This window comes from Perca fluviatilis, chromosome 8 (genome assembly GCF_010015445.1).
Source record: "Perca fluviatilis chromosome 8, GENO_Pfluv_1.0, whole genome shotgun sequence".
Classification (NCBI taxonomy): domain Eukaryota; kingdom Metazoa; phylum Chordata; class Actinopteri; order Perciformes; family Percidae; genus Perca; species Perca fluviatilis.
The window spans coordinates 41,453,821-41,467,632 of NC_053119.1; the positions used below are offsets into that span (position 1 = coordinate 41,453,821).

A 13,812-nucleotide genomic window follows, 5' to 3' on the forward strand; every position below is an offset into this window, starting at 1 on the left:
TGCTGATGGAACGAAATCCAGGAGAACATATAATATAGCGCCACCCTCCGGCGAAACTACTACTACTACTACTACTACTATTATTACTAGTACTTGTTTATTTTTATCAATTTATAAAACGCAAAGTGAGCGACCAAAAAACATTTAAATCACATCAATATTTGGTGTTACTACCCTAGGGAACGTTCCCTAAAGGTTCTTTAAAAGTTCTACAAAACTAACCTTTACAGAACCTTTAGGGAACGTTCAGAGAAGGTTAGCTGAAGGTAAAAAAAATTAACCTTAAGAGAACCTTTAGGGGACGTTCCCTAAAGGTTCTTTAAAAGTTCAACAAAAACACCTTTAAGAGAACGTTCCCTGAAGGTTGCAACATATTTTACCTTTAGGGAACGTTCCCTAAAGGTATTACCTTCAGAGAACCTTTAGGGAATATTCCCTAAAGGTTATGTGTTTGCTGGGCTTTGCCTTTTAAACCAGCATCAGTTCTTATAGGTACATTTGCAAAAAGTCAGGGAGGGTTTAGGATCGTAGACGCAGTGGTCGGCCACGGAAACTTATTGCAGCAGATGAAAAACACATCAAGCTTATTTCCCTTTGAAATGGGAAGATGTCCAGCAGTACCATCAGCTCAGAACTGGCAGAAACCAGCGGGACCCAGGTACACCCATCTACTGTCTGGAGAGGTCTGGCCAGTAGTGCCATCATCTCAGAACTGGCAGAAACCAGTGGGACCCAGGTACACCCATCTAGCCTACTGTCTGGAGAAGTCTGGCTAGAAGTGGTCTTCATGGAAGAGTTGCAGCCAAAAAGCCAGACCTCCAACATAGAAACAAGGCCAAGCAACTCAACTATGCACGAAAATATAGGAACTGGGGTGCAGAAAAAAGGCAGCAGGTGCTCTGGACTGATGAGTCCAAATTTGAAATATCTGTCTGTAGCAGAAGGCCGGTTGTTGGCCGAAGGGCTGGAGAGAGGTACATGAGTGTCTGCAGGCAACAGTGACGCATGGTGGAGGTTCCCTACAAGTTTGGGGCTGCATTTCTGCAAATGGAGTTGGAGATTTGGTCAGGATTAATGGGGTCCTCAATGCTGAGAAGGCAGATACTTATACATCATGGAATACCTTCAGGGAGGTGTATGATTGGCCCCAAATTTATTCTGCGACCCCAAACATACAGCCAAGATCATTAAGAACTATCTTCAGTGTAAAGAAGAATAAGAAGTCCTGGAAGTGATGGCATGGCCCCCCCAGAGCCCTGATCTCAGCATTATCCAGTCTGTCTGGGATCAAATGAAGAGACAGAAGGATTAGAGGAAGCCTCCATCCTCAGAAGACCTGTGGTTAGTTCTCCAAGATGTTTGGAACAACCTACCAGCCCAGTTCCTTCAAAAACCTTGAGCAAGTGTACCTAGAAGAACTGCTGCTGTCTTGAAGGCAAAGGGTGGTCACACCAAATATTGATTTAATTTAGATTTCTCTTCTGGTCATTCACTGCATTTTGTTAATTGATGAAAATAAACTATTAACACTTCCATTTTTGAAATCAAATATATATAGTAGAGAGGAGTTGTGTTAATTGGTCGTGGTATGTATATATGTATAAATATGCTGTTTGATAGTTGCTCCTTATGTAATACAAAAGAGAGAAAAACACATAACATAACAAATACAAATATACATATTGTCATGTCTCGTCCCTGTGTCAGTTTTTGTTTTTAGTTTGTTTCATGCTACAAAATCTTATTTAGTCATGGCTCTAACCGATCTGGGGGGTTAGGTTCCCTGGAGAAATACTGACTCATCGAGCCGATGGAGACGGACTTTATTTGACGTGGTAATGAAGGTGGAAAGTTTATTCTTTATAATAACCAATGTTTATGGTTATAATGATGCTCAAAACCAAACACTGATGGAAAATATCACACATGTGATTTCAGAGTTAAAAGTACTGTACCCTACCGATTACATCTTAGCAGGAGGTGATATGGCTCCAGATGAATAGGATGATAGAATGCCTCCTAGATTATGACATCGTAGAAAGTTTTATAGCAGACAACAGTTTGATTGATGCGTGGAGATTCCTTAATCCTGAGGTTAAAACCTTTTCATGTTTTAAGCTTAATGGAGGAAGTAAATCTAGGATTGATTACTGGTTGTTAAGCGATACCTTTCTGACATGTTAAACAAACTCAAATTTCTAAAGCACCACTATCTGATCATGGTTTCATAGATCTTATTTTAGAACCAACAGTGAGGGAAACCAGAAACAAAGGATATCGGAAGTTTAATTCTAAGATGTTACAAAATGAGGATTATTGCATTCAGGTTAGGGAAATCATAAGAGATAATGAAAAGGATGATTCAATTGAAGGTTATATTGGTAGGTGGGAATTTACTAAATTTAAGATTAGAGAATTTACAATAAAATTTTAAAAGGAATTAAATAGGGAAAAAAAGACAATATGAAAGTAATTTGTTGTGGGAAATTAACCAGTGTTGTAGTAATTTGGACCTAAATGATCAAGGAAAAAACAAGTTAATGGAGTTACAAGTCTGGTTAGATGAGCTTTACCTTGAAAGAGCACAGGGGGCCTTTATTAGGTCAAGAGCGAAATGGATCGAGGCAGGGGAAAAGAACTCCTCATATTTTAGTAGTTTGGAGAAAAATAGACAGCAGCGAAACTCAATTACTAGTTTAATGATAAATGGGGTAGAAAGTAAAGATTTTAGAAGTATAGATAAGGAAGTGTTTTCATTTTACTCCAACTTGTACTCCTCAAATTATTCTGGTGTAGAGGCTGATTACTTGTTTGATAAAATCAAGAATGCTATCCCATGCATTGATGATCCCTTTAAAGATATTTGCGAGTCAGATCTGACAATCGAGGAGTTGGATTCAGTTATTCTCAAGATGAAGTTGAACAAATCTCCGGGGACGGACGGCTCACAACAAATTTCTATCAGTTCTTTTGGAATGATGTGAGAAATTTACTATTTAAAGCGTTATGGGAATGTATAGAGAAGAAAGAACTGATGTCATCTATGAAACAAGGTTTAATTACTTTGATTCCTAAATCTGGTAAAGACAAGAGAATCTTAGATTATTTGAGACCAGTTACACTGTTGAATACTGACTACAAGTTCCTCTCTGGAGTTGTTGCTACTAGGCTAAAGGGAGGTATGTCGTCCATCATTGTTGAGACACAATCAGGTTTTCTGAAAGGAAGGTCAATTCACAACAACATAAGACTTGTTTTAGATTGACTTGAGTACAGCGACATTATTCATGATAGTGGGTTTATTCTATTCTTAGATTTTTACAAAACATTTGATTCTGTTGAACATATTTTTATTTTGAAAACTTTGCATCACTTTGGATTTGGGGAAAAATGTATGAATATAATTGGGATGTTATATAATGGAATCAATAGCTCGGTAGCTCTAGGGCACCTGCCCTTGATTTGAGATTAAGAAGGGAATTTGTCAGGGTTGCAGCAGCTCTCCACTTTTATTCATTATGGTAGCAGAAATGTTGTCCATTTTGATTCAGAATAGTTTCATTGAAGGGTTAGTTGTAAGTGACAGACAAATTATCATAAGTCAGTTGGCTGACGACACAACTCGATCAACTATCGACCACTTTTCAAGAGCTTCAGGCTTACAATTGAATTTAGATAAATGTGAAATTTTAACATTACATGATTATCCCTTGCAACCTCTATATAACATAAAGGTTAAGTCAGAAGTTAAATACTTGGGGATTGTTATTTCCAGGGATAAGACAACATCAGACAAAATGAATGTATGGAACAATATAGAAAAGTGTATATTAATCTTAAATAGGTGACTCCAGAGAGATATCACAATTTTTGGGAGAGTCTTATTATCCAAAATGGACAGCTTATCCAGACTTATCTACCTGGTCTTTTCCTTACCCATCTCTACAAACATGATCAAAGCCATAAACAAGATCAATTTTAAGTCAGCAACCAACGGCTCTCTGTCCAACCCAACCTTGGCATCGCCTCCATCGCCTGGACCACGGCGGTCAAATTTGACCCGAGGACAACACAAGGGTTAATTCATTAGAATTAGCTCCATCTCGACCTTATACAACATTATAATACTGAGTCAATTATATTCCAGTTATCCAACAATCACAATATAGGCCTACTAATAATATAACACCAAAAGAGGCCATTCTGTTGCCTAATGAGTAATGTTTTATAATTATACATGTATGTTCTTATTAAAGTAAATGTTGAATATAAGGTCAAACTTTTGCTATAGATTATTGAGTATTCTTACATTGCTGCATTCTTACTTTTGCTTAAGTTAATTAAAAGATCTAAATACTGTCATTACTTGTAATTAATTAATTAACTGTGTCTGCTTGGCTTTTTTTTTTTGGTGTAATACTGTATATGGTGATGCCTATTATTGGTGAGGTTGCAAATGCATGCACAGAAGTGATCTAAATAGGTCACAGATGCATTGCTAAACCTGGGTGTGTGTACATGTCTGAAAACAGCTGTGATAAGATCTTTTGAACATGATGCTATCTCATCACTTCGGTCTGCACCGCACAGATTTGCATGAAGGGGAAACTGACTCATGATAAACTGGTGATGTAGGAGGCAAAAAAACTAGAATTTAGTACTTGGTATTTTGTGTGTTGTATTTATAATCCCACAGCCCTCTGATTTGTGTTGTATAACTTTTAAATACTTGTAATTGATTGTGTTTTTGCTGCCTCTTGGCCAGGACTCCCTTGAAAAAGAGGTTTTTAACCTCAATGGTACTTTCCTGGTTAAATAAAGGTTAAATAAAAAAAAAAAATGAAACCCTGAACTTTGCTATTTCTTTTAAGCCAAAAATGTTTCAAGCATATTTTTTTCTCCAATTCATTGTCAGTATGCTGTGTGTGTGTGTGTGTGTGTATGCACATTCTGTCAGACAGAGATCTCATTGATAAAACCTGTGACTTTAAACAAAAGTACAGGGGCATACTGTATGTTTTCGGTCTGAAACAATCAAACCAACTGTAACGTCTATCCTCAAGTGAGAAATGACACGGGACAGCTGCTCCTATTTATGTACAAACATATCAACCCTCACACATACTTTAGGTCATTTTGGAATCTTACTTATTGTGTTTTAAACCATGCTTAACCTTCTAAACATGGTTAAAAATTAGAGGTTGATGTAAACAGATCATTATATATAATACAAAAGTACTAAGAGAAAGGTACTTTATTGTAATAGTAAAGATAATCAAAAGCATAAAGTTATATTGAGTGCAATTCATTGACGGAGTAGTTAGACATTTCGAGTTGGATGAAAAGATCATTACCTCTCTCGTTATTTGGATTGTGAGTGAAGTTAGCTTTGTATATTTGAAGTCATGCTGCAATATTCTTCTGGGAATGTAAAATGTGAAATATGTACAGTTAATGTGAAAAGACATTTTATGAGAACCTTTAGAACAATATGTCCCTTTGACTTGAATGTAAGAATAAAAATGGGTTTATGTTGTTTGTACTTGATCTGCTCTGTGTAAAACTTCTAAAATGTATGAAGAAATTTAATGCTCATCATGACCTTTCCATGGACAAAAAATGCACCGAGATGTATACGATAAACGCGTGGAAGACTTTTGTTTTCTGAGGTAGGGGAGCTGATTTCAATCTAAACCGTGACCTTTCCCTTCACTGTTAACATCCTTCCCCTAACTAGACTAGACATATAGTCGTTCACAGAGGAAGTTCTGTAGGGGAATTCTGCCCCTTATGTCTCATCATGGAAGGATTATGATTATTTTTGGATGGAAAAGCTGACATAATTTCGGTTCCACAATGGACAGGGTTTATATAACTTTATCGGATGCAATGCTAAGAGTCGATCACTGCAAAGGGAGAAGAAGAAGAACATCATCATCATCATCATCATCAAAATCTTTTCACTGACAGCATGATGAAGACTCTCTGCTTCACTCTGGGGCTGCTGCTGCTCACCGCCTGCTGCTGCAACGCCATGCGTGAGTGATCTGTGTTTCTGCCTCTTCATCTTCAGAGTTTCATGTTTGTTCTGACTCTAACCATTTACCTTCCTCACAGTTGAAGCTCTGAAGTTCAACACAGCACCTGGAAACTGCTGCTTCAACTTTCACACACGCGATATACCAGTAAAGCGTGTGTCCAACATAACCAAGACCCACAGCTCCTGTCAGAATCCGGCATTCATGTAAGTGTGTGCCTCATTCGTCTACCATTTTTTGTCTTGTAACTGGTGATGACATGATGAATAGAAAGATGGATGACCATGACCTCCAGACAGGCATCATCACAAAAGAAGGTGGATAAACTGAGTTTCAGTGGGTCCTGATGAACTACTCATCATCAGTGATGTGATCAAAGTATTATTAGCACTTAGGTTATGGTCATGACTGGTATTTCTATCTAGCTATGTGTAGGATTATGCTGCAGTTTAACCAACACATTCTGGTTTCAGTGGAGTGGAGATTTAATGTTTCTCTTGTGTGTGTTTTGCAGAATCCAGACTATCAGAGGAAGACAGATCTGCTACAGCGGGACATCCCAGTGGGCTCGGGATGTCTACAATCAGCGCCACAACACTGAGGGCAGCGGTCAGCAGCACTAAAGATGTCTCATTGTATAATGCTGTGATAATTCGATGCCTGATTTTGCAGACCTAAAGGTGTAAAGACTTTCTATTTTAATAAATAAATATAATTGATGTATTTATTGAGCTATATTGCTGGTTATGTGTATTTTCTGAGAGAGTGTGTATTGATTAGAGTGAGAAATAGACTGAAAAAAATAATTACTATATGGGGTAAGACAAATCTCCCATGTCCAATGTATGCTTTTTATGAATTATCAGTTAACAGTCTAAAGACAGATAACATTGAAGATTAATTTCAATTTCCACATTTAATAATTCATTTGTTAAATTTCACTGAATGGATGTGGCAGGTCATCGTATCCTCATACATCAATTAACTATTTTTTATTTGTCACACGAAATCCTACGAGGTACAATTCCAGTGAAATGTAATCCTATCAGCTCACCAACTTGTGCATCATCATCATCATCTATCATCTATCTTCTATCTATATATAAATTGCAGGAACGTCTGTCTGTCTGTGTGTGTGTGTGTTATGCGCATATCTCTCTAACCATTAGTCTGATGGATTTCAAACTTGACTGCTACGAGCACGAGTTAGTGCGGTGCCAAGTTTGACGTTGTTTGGATTAGAAATGCAAAAGGTATCATATCGGTAAAAGAAGCACACATTGGTTTTTGCCGCTCTAGCCGCTGCCCCCCCCCCCCCCTGCTCACTGACTGAGCTCAGCGCAGGACCAGAGACAGAGAGGGTCGAAGAAAGCAGCGGAGCTTTGGCAGCTAAAATGGGAAATACGCCTCAGACCCACAAAAATGCATTGTAGCACTACTTTGTTTACCGCCTTTGACTCTTTTCCTGCTTCCAACATTAGCTACATGATGGCTGGATATACCAAACTTACTTTTCTTCACTTTCCTGTGACTGTTAACTGTGGAATAAGGTTGGCGAAAAAAAGGCCCTACGCTTTTCTGTGTCTATTTTTCGCTAAGAGGAAACTCAACAAAAAGCCATTTGCCAACACTAAATATCAAACAAAAGCCAGACACTGTATAGTATTAAGTTGCTGTGAGCTGTAGCCTACATTCACCTCTTTTAACCAGAGGCAGAACATAAAGTAATCTCAGAGATTATTCCTTCACAGTGCTGTGCAATGCCTCAGAGCTGAACCAGGCAGACACATCAGTTTTCATCAGACTCACCCTGGGTCGGGTTAGTTAAGTCTGCTGCTAACTAATAACATAACCGTCGCCAAAAAACCCCGCAAATCAAATCCCCTACTACACCTTTAACCATCAAGCCACTAAACCTGCATAGAAATTAACACCTCTGCTGAAATGTTAAATTTGTTAATGATCATACGACAGACACCGTCTCTCTCTCTCTCTCTCTCTCTCTCTCTGTGTGCACGCGCACACACACACACACACACACAGAGTCCGGTTCTGGTGGTTGATTAACGCAGATATGTGCTGATTAGCTCTCATAACGGGCTGGGTGGGTAGCACACTGCCATGAATCCATGACGCTAATTTTTCATTGTGATATTTTGTGATTACATTCTGAATCTGCAACGTTCTCTGTCAGGTAAATCAGTAAGTCAGTAGTAGGGTATAGAGTAGAGTTGCATATGAAGTGGTTTGGGGTCCTTCTGTAAGTAATTTTGGGGTACAATTTGGTTTTGATTAATTCTACAAGCAGCAATACCACAGGCCAAGCAATCGGCCCGTTCCAAACAGGCACATTTTCAACGAGCACTGCACTAGTTCATTATAAAGCAGAATGTGTGTGTGTGTGTGGTGGGGGGGTGGGGGCAATGTTATCCTCAAGGATCACAGAACTGAATGACTACAGACCTGTCATCGCCCTCTGTGGTTATGAAGTCTTTTGAGCACCTTGTTCTGGCTTACCACAAAACCCTTGTCCATTCCAGAGCCGGCTGGACTCTATCTTTGTGAGTCCATCTCTCTACTCGGTCCAGTTCTGGTGGTTGATTAATGCAGATTTTTGCTGATTGGCTTTCATTACAGGCCGGATTGGGTGGCGCATGGCGCACTGCCATCAGTCCATGAGACAAATGTCTGTGACTACTCCACTTTTTAATTGTGATACGTTATAAGTAAATTCTGAATCTGCAACATTCTCTGTCAGGTAAATGTAGTAGTACAAGGTTTCCCTCTGAAATAGGAGTACACAGTAAGTCAGTAGTGGGCTATACAGTGCCGCTTTGGGGTCCTTCTGTAAGTAATTTTGGGGCACAGTGGTTCTGGAGAAAAAAAAACAAAGAGAGAAACATACTCATGTTCCAAGTGAACTCATGGAAGACATTACGGTATGCTTGCTGTGTGGTGAAGCCAGGCTTCGGAGCAGCGGCCTGTGTGTCCCGAAGACGTTTTCTCTATGTAAATCACGCCCTCCCTCCCCCCTCCCGTCAAACCCCACAACACTGGTAGATTTTGAATTTGAAACAAATTTGAAACAAACTGAAAAAAGAGTAATATGATATGAGTGACATTTTCTGTCACATTGTTGGTAGTCGGCTAGTCTATATCCACAACGTTCCACTTCCGGGATCGCTCCGGTGCCGCCGGAAATTCCACCAGATGTCCCTCATTTCGGCCAGATGTCCGTCCCCTTCCTCTGTCTCTGTGTTGGGGTTCTAACCTCCGGTGGATTTGTGAGGACTATGGTTAACTGCTCCTCAGATCTCTGCAGGGTAAATCCAGACAGCTAGCTAGACTATCTGTCCAATCGGAGTTTTCTGTTGCACGACTAAAACTACTTTTGAACGTCCACATGTTCCACCAAAACAAGTTCCTTCCTGAGACTATTTAGCAGAGGCGCCGTGGCTCCATCCGCCCAAGACGATTGTGATTGGTTTAAAGAAATGCGAATAAACCAGAGCACTTTTTACTCCTATACCAGAAGGTTGTGTGGACTAGCCAGACCCTCCTACGCAGCGCTGTGGAGGAAGGTCTGACAATATGAGACAGGTTTATCATCAGACTTGCACATTTGTGATATCATATATATATATATATATATATATATATATATATATATATATATATATATATATATATATATATATATATATATATATATATATATATATATATATATATATATATACTTATTTGACCAGAATCTTTTTTTATGCACAATGTGCACAGTTCTGCATCTATTGTCTATAGTGCTGGAATAAGTACTTATTTAACTCTAACATTCAAAAGATCTGCAGCCATTCTGTTAGTTAGGGCTCCCCTGCACAGAATTACACCACAAGATGTTTTCTTGTTGTGATAAGATCAGTGAGGTTTTAATGTGACTTGCAAACTTATTACAGAACACCTCGGTTCACATGTGAAGTGCTATGTTTTTCTCAAAACAATGTATTCTTTCTGCCTCTGTGTGACCACACTTTAATACACCTCGTATCAGCTCAACCTCTGTCTGTGCTGATAGCATCAGGAGAGGCTGCTGGTCTGTGGTGCAATGAGCAACTTTATCTGCACGTCCCTTCATTTACTGCAACAACACCCATCCGAACCTGGGACGGAAAAGGTTCATTTTTTTGATCTTGTCAGTAATTTTAATCCGTTCTCATGCCTGTTGGTAATTTGACTATTCTGATTAGATTTCATAATTACATAATATTTGCTTGGTTCAGGAACACAGAATGTTGCATGGCCTATACAACATTTAGTGGTTTATTGGAACACACATTTCTTTGTCTTTCTATACTTGAGAGGACCCTCATTGACCTAACCCTAGTCTCACTTTGCCAGACCTTCCTCCACAGCGCTGCAGAGGAGGGTCTGGGTAGTCCACACAGCATTTGGGAATAGGAGAAAAACGTGCTCTGGTTTATTGGCATTTCTTTAAACCAATCACAATCATCTTGGGCGGTGCCGCTGCAAAATCGCCTCGGGAAGGAACTTGTTTTGGTGGAACATGTGTACGTTCAAAAGATGTTTTAGTCGTGTGAGAGAAAACTCAGATTGGACAAAGCCCAAAGCAACGGATATCCGGCCTAAATGGGTGAAATTCGGCGGAATTTCCGTCGGCAACGGAGCAATCCCGGAAGTGGAACGTCAAGGATGTACATTTACATAACCCCAGCCCCTACCTGTACCTAATGGCACTTTCACCAACCTCTACATTTTAAGGAGTGGAAAGATTTTGTATTGGACTAATATTATCCAGGGCTGAACTTTAAATCCAACCATATATTTTTCTGAGACCTTATATGATTTATTAGTATATAAGCTATTAAATGAGTTAAAATCAAATGTTCTCGTACATAAGTATTTATTACACATCTCAGACATTTTCAATAATGAATATTGACACTATACCAGTTGAATATATGTATATCAGAAATCAGAATCAGTGCCAGTGCAAATTCATGAAACTACCAGTCATGATTACAGTCCCCTAACCTGACCAAAACCTAATTCTAACCTTTACCTTAATACCATTTTGGCTGCGTCAGCCCCACCTAGAAAGGTGTGGGAAGATGTCTGACTGACTGATGTCTTTAGAAAAAACCTAAAACTTGAGAACACATGTACTATAAGCCTTCGTAATAATATCTTGCTTCTCTCTTAACTAGGTCAATTCAGTCTAAAGTTACTTATAAGCAAAGATTTCAGTTTTCAGCTTAATCAATCCTGTCCAATCCACCCATATCCTGGTTGCTATCAGTTTCTGGTTGAAATGCTGTTGCATCTGGATCATGCTTTAAACTCCCAAAACTCAGAACCAACAGATGTAAACACTCTTTTGTACCTGCAGCCATTCTACTTCTTAATGCTATAAAGAACCATAGATAACTTATTGACTTACTATTTATTGATTGTTTACTGTTTTTTATTGTTTTTAACTATGCCTGCAAGGTAGGCAATCTCTGTATTGTGTGTATGATTGTGTATGATTTGTACTACACTATTTGCTGCACAACAAATTGCCCCATTGGGGGACAATAAAGTAACTTGAACTAAATGGAACTTGAAATGCATTTCATGTCTTTTATCAACAGATCAAAAAAGCTGCAGAAGTGTTGCTCGTTGGATTTCTAATCTCGCTGTCAAAGTGCTGGGGTGACCCTCAAACTTCCTGTCACTCAAAATTGTGAAAACACCCACTCTGGCAGTTAAAAAAATGTTTCTTTAGAATTGTATTGGACCATGAGAACATATAAGCAGCTATAAGACACATAGTGATCAGAGCAGATCACTTCAGACAGCAAAGACTGAAGAGCATCATCCCTCTACACACAGAAGGACACAGGACAGGATGAAGACTCTGAGCTTTACCGGGGGACTCCTGCTGCTGCTCCTCACCATTTACTCCTGCACTGCCATGCGTAAGTCTCTCAGTCTCCTTTTGGACCAGATTGGAGAGAGGTCTGTTTTCTGGATTAGGCTACCGGTCATTTTTTATTTCATCATTTCATGAAATATACCAAATTATATACATTAGAGCTGGGCAACGATTCAATATGATAATTTATCGTCTTTCAATGGAATCATATATCGAGATATTGTAATATACAATTACGTTGTCCAAATTGATAACAACATTTTAAGAGTTCTGAGGCACCCCTAGATTTGATCCCAGTACCCCTAAAAAGGTTTGTGTTAATCTGTTGTGAGCAAAGGAGTTCTGCTCTACGAATATCACAGCATCATGAAACTAAACCCAGAATCTAGATATCTAGATCATTCAGAAAAATGTCTGTTTATCCATAAATAAATAGATAAATATCCAATTTAATTTGTAATAACCCCTGACCTTTGTGGCCCTGTGGCCCTGTGGCTCAGCATTAAAGGAAGTTTTCTAAGAATTGTTGGTGTCTTTCTAGTTACATAATTCAGTGTTTCCTCTATCATCGTGGTCCAAAATAATGTTAAAAAAACAGTGAGCACAGTAGAATAACATTTTTTAAAATAACGTGAAAAGGGTTCGAGGCATCCCTAAACCTCTGATCCTAGAATGACCCCTGTCTGCAGTGTATAGAAACTAAAAGCTGCTTCTGCAGGTTTGCTTCTGATTCAGTCAGTATTATTCAGTGTGAGGAGTCAGTGTCGTTTTGAGACCTGAACACCATGAGAACACAGAACACACATGCTGAGCTGTTGTGTGTTGAGCTCAGTGAATGACAGTGGGTAGTGCTAAATGATCCACGTTTTGTTTTGTCTTTCCAGCTCATGCGGTGAATCCTGTGTCGTGCTGCGTTCGATTCTTTACAGGAAGGGTGCCGCAGCCGCAAATCATCTCCATCATCAAGACTGACAGCAGCTGTCGCGAAAAGGCATTTGTGTATGTCTGATATTTGTTTATGTGGCCAGTTTTTGACTGAGCACAAAACAGAGAATGAAGAGAACAAGTAAATACATATGACTGTACATTTCAAGGAAACAGAGAAATAGTTGAAAATGTATTTTCCTTTCCTACAGGGTCAGTACTGCCAAAGGGATGGATATCTGCGTGAGCCAGAATCTGGGCTGGGCTCAGAGAGCTTTCAACCAACAGCAAGTCATCAAGGACCAATGATACTGTAGTCCTCATGATCAAACATCTCCAGCTACTCAACCTCCAGCCATCGTAGAGCTCTGTCTCTATGATCTTTTTATTATAATGAAAACATATTTTTCCATGAAGCTTTGCACTGTGAACTTTCATGCAGCTATTTTCATTCCTGTAATGATCTTTCTCATGTCTAAAAGTTAACGCAAAACATGTCATTATTTAGAAGAGGTCACAAAACAGCCAGTCAGTCAATAAGGGCCTTGTAAGTGCATCATTCGTCACAGGGAATACATGAATGATGAATAAATTAATTTGACACACCCCAATTTGATTGGTTGTCTCTTTCTTTGAAGTGTGGCCTATTTAACAACTGCTGTAACTCTTACATTCTTTGCGTAATTGCAAATAATAATAACAACCTACGATGGCTATAACTTTGTTTGTGAGAGAATATCTCAAAAACTAAACAATTTCAGTCAAATTCTTTTCATGCTTTCTCTTATATTATCATAGCTTGTTATTGTACGTACACTGGAAAGCATTTTTACGATTTTCTTGAAAACTGCTACACAAATACAGTTATCATTGTTCTTATTATGAAATTTAACAATCACATTAGGCAGAATTGTAGAC

The 13,812-nt window shown here is 38.8% G+C and overlaps 2 protein-coding genes across 2 annotated transcripts; both read left to right on the forward strand.

The window, feature by feature from the left end:
* The first annotated feature begins 5,812 nt into the window (after positions 1 to 5,812).
* Positions 5,813 to 6,661, forward strand: LOC120564315 (C-C motif chemokine 4-like). Its single transcript, XM_039809165.1, has 3 exons — positions 5,813 to 6,038; positions 6,118 to 6,244; positions 6,553 to 6,661. The coding sequence occupies exons 1-3, from the start codon at positions 5,972 to 5,974 to the stop codon at positions 6,659 to 6,661; spliced, it is 303 nt and encodes a 100-aa protein (XP_039665099.1). The 5' UTR covers positions 5,813 to 5,971.
* A 5,182-nt stretch (positions 6,662 to 11,843) lies between these two features.
* On the forward strand, positions 11,844 to 13,505 carry LOC120564397 (C-C motif chemokine 3-like). The gene is made up of 3 exons (XM_039809310.1): positions 11,844 to 12,013; positions 12,855 to 12,969; positions 13,107 to 13,505. Exons 1-3 carry the CDS (start codon positions 11,944 to 11,946, stop codon positions 13,201 to 13,203), a joined length of 282 nt encoding a protein of 93 aa, XP_039665244.1. The 5' UTR covers positions 11,844 to 11,943; the 3' UTR covers positions 13,204 to 13,505.
* The last annotated feature ends 307 nt before the right edge of the window (positions 13,506 to 13,812 follow it).

Excerpts from the sequence above, each read along its gene's own strand:
- LOC120564397 (XM_039809310.1), top strand. The coding sequence starts at position 11,944 with ATGAAGACTCTGAGCTTTACCGGGGGACTCCTGCTGCTGCTCCTCACC. Across the intron at positions 12,014-12,854 it reads TTACTCCTGCACTGCCATGC|CTCATGCGGTGAATCCTGTG; the intron begins GTAAGTCTCTCA and ends TTGTCTTTCCAG. Across the intron at positions 12,970-13,106 it reads TGTCGCGAAAAGGCATTTGT|GGTCAGTACTGCCAAAGGGA; the intron begins GTATGTCTGATA and ends CCTTTCCTACAG.
- LOC120564315 (XM_039809165.1), top strand. The coding sequence starts at position 5,972 with ATGATGAAGACTCTCTGCTTCACTCTGGGGCTGCTGCTGCTCACCGCC. Across the intron at positions 6,039-6,117 it reads CTGCTGCTGCAACGCCATGC|TTGAAGCTCTGAAGTTCAAC; the intron begins GTGAGTGATCTG and ends CCTTCCTCACAG. Across the intron at positions 6,245-6,552 it reads TGTCAGAATCCGGCATTCAT|AATCCAGACTATCAGAGGAA; the intron begins GTAAGTGTGTGC and ends TGTGTTTTGCAG.